General features: G+C 41.4%; 1 protein-coding gene across 2 annotated transcripts in view; it reads right to left on the minus strand.

Moving 5' to 3' along the window:
• Nucleotides 1-230: 230 nt before the first annotated feature.
• rasd2b (RASD family member 2b) overlaps nt 231-5,566 on the minus strand; it is a 5,387-nt gene continuing 51 nt past the window's right edge. Inside the window, exons 1-5 of one of the 2 annotated variants that reach the window (XM_053615754.1) lie at nt 5,479-5,566; nt 3,965-4,761; nt 3,656-3,692; nt 2,794-3,559; nt 231-961 (exon numbers count right to left, since the gene is read on the minus strand). The exon at nt 5,479-5,566 is cut by the window's right edge and continues 51 nt beyond it. In XM_053615754.1, coding sequence (XP_053471729.1) covers nt 429-961; nt 2,794-3,325 — 1,065 coding nt within the window. In that variant the 5' untranslated portion in view covers nt 3,326-3,559; nt 3,656-3,692; nt 3,965-4,761; nt 5,479-5,566 and the 3' untranslated portion in view covers nt 231-428. Of the gene's footprint in view, nt 962-2,793; nt 3,560-3,655; nt 3,931-3,964; nt 4,762-5,478 lie in introns of those variants that run through there. The other variant, XM_053615756.1, reaches the window with a different exon arrangement.

A 5,566-nucleotide genomic window follows, 5' to 3' on the forward strand; every position in this document is an offset into this window, starting at 1 on the left:
AAAGAGCAACGGTATCAAACTGGTTTTTATTACAAACGTGTTCTATTTGATCGTATGTTTGATCATTTCTAACATACATTCTCGTATATATATATATATATATATATATATATATATATATATACACACACACATATATATATATATATATATATATACATATACATATATATATATATATATATATATATATATATATATATATATATATATATATATCTACGTGTATAAAGTCACGTACTAAACATTCACAACATGGAAATGAAAAAGAAAATGAATGGAAGATGATGGAGTGGTTATGACTCCAAGGATGCTACATTAGACTGAATTGTTCATGAGAATAAAATTCGTAAAAGCTGTCATGGAAATTCGGAGAATGCGGATTTTGAATGACAAAATAAATAAATAAAATTGAAATAAAGTCCCGGTCACTGGATGGGGCAGGCTGGATGCGTCACGGCTTTGCTCAGCTTCATGCTCTGTGTTTGTTCCTCACGTGAGGCGAGTGCGAGCTGCAAGTCTGTCCCGAAGCTGGGTCTGCGTGCAAGCGGGTGCACCGCACCGCACGGAGTGTCGCCACCACGCTGACGTGCCGCACGCAGCATGGCGTGGTACGAGCGTATCGAGAGCTTGCGGTGGCGAGACGGCCCGGTCTCGAGTGGCAGCCCGCCTCGCTCGGCCAGCGCCGCGAACGCCTCCTCCAGGTTTTTGCTGTCTTTGGCGGACGTCTCGTAGAGCGCGCAGCCGTCCGCGAACGTCCTCAGGGCCTCTGTGCGCGACACGGCATGTTGCTCGACCGGCAGGTCCACCTTGTTCGCGCACACCACCACGGGAACGTTCGTCACACGTGCCTTCGAGCGCAACAGCGCCGCCTTGGCTGATGAGATCTCGGAGCGCAGGGAACACACTTCGTCAAACGAGCTGCGGTCATCCACGCTGAACACCAGCAGGAAGATATCACCTGCACGAGAGAAGAACAAACTGTCAGTCACGTGAATGTAGACGGAAATCTGTACAACCAGTATGACAACATGGATTGAATCAGTACTCCAGTAGTACAACAGTTACACTGGCGTAATCCTGAAGCGTAATATTGTAATAAAATGCTATTCATTAGCCGAGACAAATGACTTCGAGCTGCGCAGGACACGCCTTCAAGTCCCGGATGAAGACTCTCGGATTTCTAGATTCACTACATCCATGACAGGTACATGAGAAAAGGTTCGCTTTACGTCCCTTTTTCTCAGAGCTTCAAGTAAACGAAGCCAATGCACAAATGTTCAAATTTATCAAAACATATCGGATACGACTGAAACTAGCACTCCACTGATTTCCTGAAGCATGGTGTGAGTGGTACTGCATCAGACTCCCATTATAACTTCACTCTGAGAAGATTGCTGATTGCCGATTAGGTCCGATTTTGTTTCTATGAAAAGATGAACACACTCACTGAACTGGATTTTCAAGACATGATTCTTCAACTCAGAGAAATTTGAAGACGGTGGATGGAAAACGCGTAAAATATGATGAACGCAGCACTTTTATTTACGACCTTTAAAAGACGAGTCTTTTAAAAACGCTCAGTCAGCATGTGATAGTCATCTGACACCGAAGACCTGTGAGTCTTCGAGAAACGGACAAACGTTCTTGGAGCTCAGGTGCAGCTGACAAAGCTTTTTTTTTCAGGCTGTAGTAAACGGAAAGCATTAAGGTACGGGATGAAGACAATTTTTTTTGGGGGGGGGCTTGTATTACAAAGCTAGAATGCACACCTGCTCAGACTTCTAAAACTGTCTGTCTGCTGTGTTTTTGTTGTCGTTGTTGTTTTCTTATAAAATGTCCGTCATCACTAAACACAATCAATGAAAATCAGTGAAGTTATTAATGCTAAGAAATTTAAAAGCTGGATAGTTAGACATCGAAATCATAACTGAAGCTTTAAGTGAAGTCTCGTGCATGTGGAAAGTTGGGGAAATCGGCCTCTTTAAATATATACAGGACATATAGGAGTTTTGGAGCCAAATTTATCGCTCTTTTACACAGTCATGTATTAAAGTTTGATAAAATTCTCTTTCTTTGGCAACAATTGAACAAAACCTTATTTAAAAAAAAAAATAATTACATTTTTTGTTGTTGTTGTTGTTGTAAGTGTTACCGTACGTCTTTCACGTAAATGTTAAACATGGTTTTAACTCGTGTGGGTGACTATACAGTCATTTTTATATCTTGAAAAAAAAAAGAAAAACAATATAGCCTGATGTTTTGGAATATATATATTTATATATTTATATATTCACCATACACATGACTATCTTTTGAGCCAATTCTGTTGCAGAAGACAAAGTTATTTGGGGAATGAAAACAAAAACAAATATTATAAATTAAAAAATGTGTAAATTATAAATGAAGTATAAACAAAATATATCATTAATTAAATGGACTTTTTTAATGTGACCAAACGTCTTTAATGTAAATGAAAGATAATATACCAACATTTTATGTCTATGTACCTTATGTGTATATATATATATATATATATATATATATATATATATATCAAACATTTTCCACAAAAAGCACGAGTTAAGAGACAATTCTGATGCAGTGGATAAAGTTTGGGAACAGAAACAGAAATTTTACTTCTTTGTGCCAAATGTTACCTAAAGTCTTGCTAAACACTGTTGTTATATTCTACTGTACTGTCTCTGAGAGGTGTGTGTGAGCTGTGTGTGTAAAGCTGTGTGTTGTGTGTGTAAAGCTGTGTGTGTGTGTGTGTGAGTTGTGTGCGCGCACCGGTGAGGATGGAGAGTCTGCGCTTGGCGGGGAAGTCTCTCTCTCCGGCTGCGTCCAGGATGTCTATCTGGTAAGTCTCCCCGCGGATGTTGTACACTTTGCGGTGGAAGTCCTCTCGTGTGGGTTCGTACTGCTCGTTGAAACCGTCCCGCAGGAAGCGCCGCAGGATGGCCGTCTTCCCGACGCGCGGCCCTCCGAGCACCACCAGCCTCCTGCAGTTCTGCGGCTTCGGCCCGGAGCTCAGAGCCTCCTTAGCGCGCAGCACAGCCGCCGTCTGGTTCCTCTCCTCCGCCGCCCTCGCCTGCTTCTCCCGCCGCTTTATGAGCTGCGCCGCGGCCAGTCTCTGCACTCCCATTCCCGCTTTGGAGATGGTGGCCGCTACTCCGAGTCCACCGAGTCCCCCGAGCCCCAGGCCGGTCAGTAAAACGTTGGAGGAGCTCGGGAGGAAGTCGGGCGCGTGTCCAGGTTGTATACCCGGCACCGGGGCGCTCTGGATATCCGCTGACTCCATGTCATTCGGTGCAGGGGACATCAGTGAGGATGACGTGATCGACTCAGATCTCTAATACTCACTCTCTCAGTTGGAGATGCTCTGTACTCAGTGCGCCTCTCCAGCCTGCTTTTTATACTCAAGCAGCCTGTATGCTGGAGCAACAGCGACAAAAGATTGCTTTTGCACTCCATCAGGTCACGAACATAAACAACATCTGAAATTTCACTCCATGCAGCTACAGCAAGGAACATGATAACTGCATTCAAACAAACCCTGAGTAGACATGCAGGTAGAGGAGGACTGGTCTAATTCTAGCATCTGACATTATTATTATTATTATTATTATTATTATTATTACTACACACACACCATCATCAGCACATCACACCAACACACCGCGGTGATCCTAGAGTGTTTTCAGGCCCCGAAACACCGTCGTCATGGAAACGAACAGCCAAACCGTGTAAAAACATTCCGTTTTTTTTGTTGTTGAAATCTTTGCTATTTAAATGGCCGCTTAGAATGTACACTTTTTTTTGTTATACGGTAGCTTTCAATGTAGCTAAATAACATGACATGCTCCAAACTGAGCAGCGTCTCGCAGCTGGTTCTGCGTGATTATGGACTTACATTGGGCTGGAGTTATATTACTGTATATCCTACAGCCATCATCTTTACCTGTTCGTCTTGCTTTCTATTTTCTTTGTTGGTTCTCCAGTTCTCAGATGAAACATGTACTAGTTCCACGTGTTAGTAATATGGAGCCTGTTGTGGTGATTCTTGGTAGAGTATTGAATCGGAGGTTTTAAACGTTTTACATGTCTCCTTTCATCGAAATCTGACGTTTACGTCTTAAATACACAAATTATTTGAGTCGTTTACATCAAAGTCTACATATAAACACCACTTTAGCGGCTCTACAGTAGCAATACATTTCTGAGTCCCTCGGTGTGTATGAATAAAGGAGACGCCATGTTGACGTATTTGTTTATAATGTGGTACATTCAACATTTTCAAAGGGTTAAAAATAATCCTGGGAATATGAACACATTTATGAAATAAAATCCACACAGCACTTTTTGTAAAAATGAACCCATCAGGTAGGTTGAAAAATGACCCGTTTGCTGGGTTACAGTGAACAACCCAACTTGAAGGCGTTAGTTTAGACCGAAATGTGTAGCTGTTGCACTGAAAATAACCCCATTTGGGTTGTTTTTAACCCAGTGTTTATAGAGCGTAATGGTATCCACTAGACATACTGTAACATGTCACCAATAGAACGCAACAAATTACCAGTAGAGACCGACTGGGACATTACAGCTTCCGTTAAAACCAATACAATTACCTTTATAACCATTAAAACCATTACAAATTCTATGAGGGTTTCTGTTGGGTTTTTTTTTCAGCAGGGATGTCTTCATGGACTGGATGCCAAGAGCATTTGCCTGCGTTGTCTCTCCAGTGGTCAGGACACCCTACCAGTGCAACAGCACAGACAAAACACACCAGTCCAGCATCAGGTAATAATGAAATAATAATCCAGTTTATACAGGATAAATGCACGAGGAGGCACACACACAAAATAACTGAACGAGAAGATTTTGGATCGAATCACTCAGCATACAGTCAGAGTCACAGCACTGTTATGTGGCAGTGTGTGTGTGTGTGTGTGTGTGTGTGTGTCTGTGTGTGTGTGTTTGTTCCTGCTGTGGAACATAACGTTTTTCCTGCTGTGTCTGTTCATCTCTTTATGAACTTTCCTAATTTATACTGGACATTACAGGACATGCTCACTGTACACTGTTTTAGGACTTATTTTTATACTTTGAGATAGCTCGATAGCCAGCTACATAAGCATATATATATATATATATATATATATATATATATATATATATATATATATATATATATATTACTGTTGTGCTTATGTAGCTAGCTATCTTATACTTTACACATTTATCTCAATGTGAGTACAATGAATTTGTCAACACAAATGAGTGCATACTGTCTGCTGACTCCTTGTCTCAATGTCTTAAACAAACAAACAAACAAATATACAGTGGTAACAAAACCAAAACTATGTATTGCAGGCCATTTATTTATTTATTTATGTTGTTATTGTTGCTGTTTCCGTTGAATTTAAAAAGTGCTTTATGCTGTGCTTGACCTTAAAATATATATCCATCTACCTTCTTTACCGTTTATCCTACAGAGTCTCGGGGAACCTGGAGCCTATCCCAGGAGGCACTGGGGCACAAGGGGGGTACACCCTGGACA

Source organism: Ictalurus furcatus, chromosome 26 (assembly GCF_023375685.1).
Source record: "Ictalurus furcatus strain D&B chromosome 26, Billie_1.0, whole genome shotgun sequence".
Classification (NCBI taxonomy): domain Eukaryota; kingdom Metazoa; phylum Chordata; class Actinopteri; order Siluriformes; family Ictaluridae; genus Ictalurus; species Ictalurus furcatus.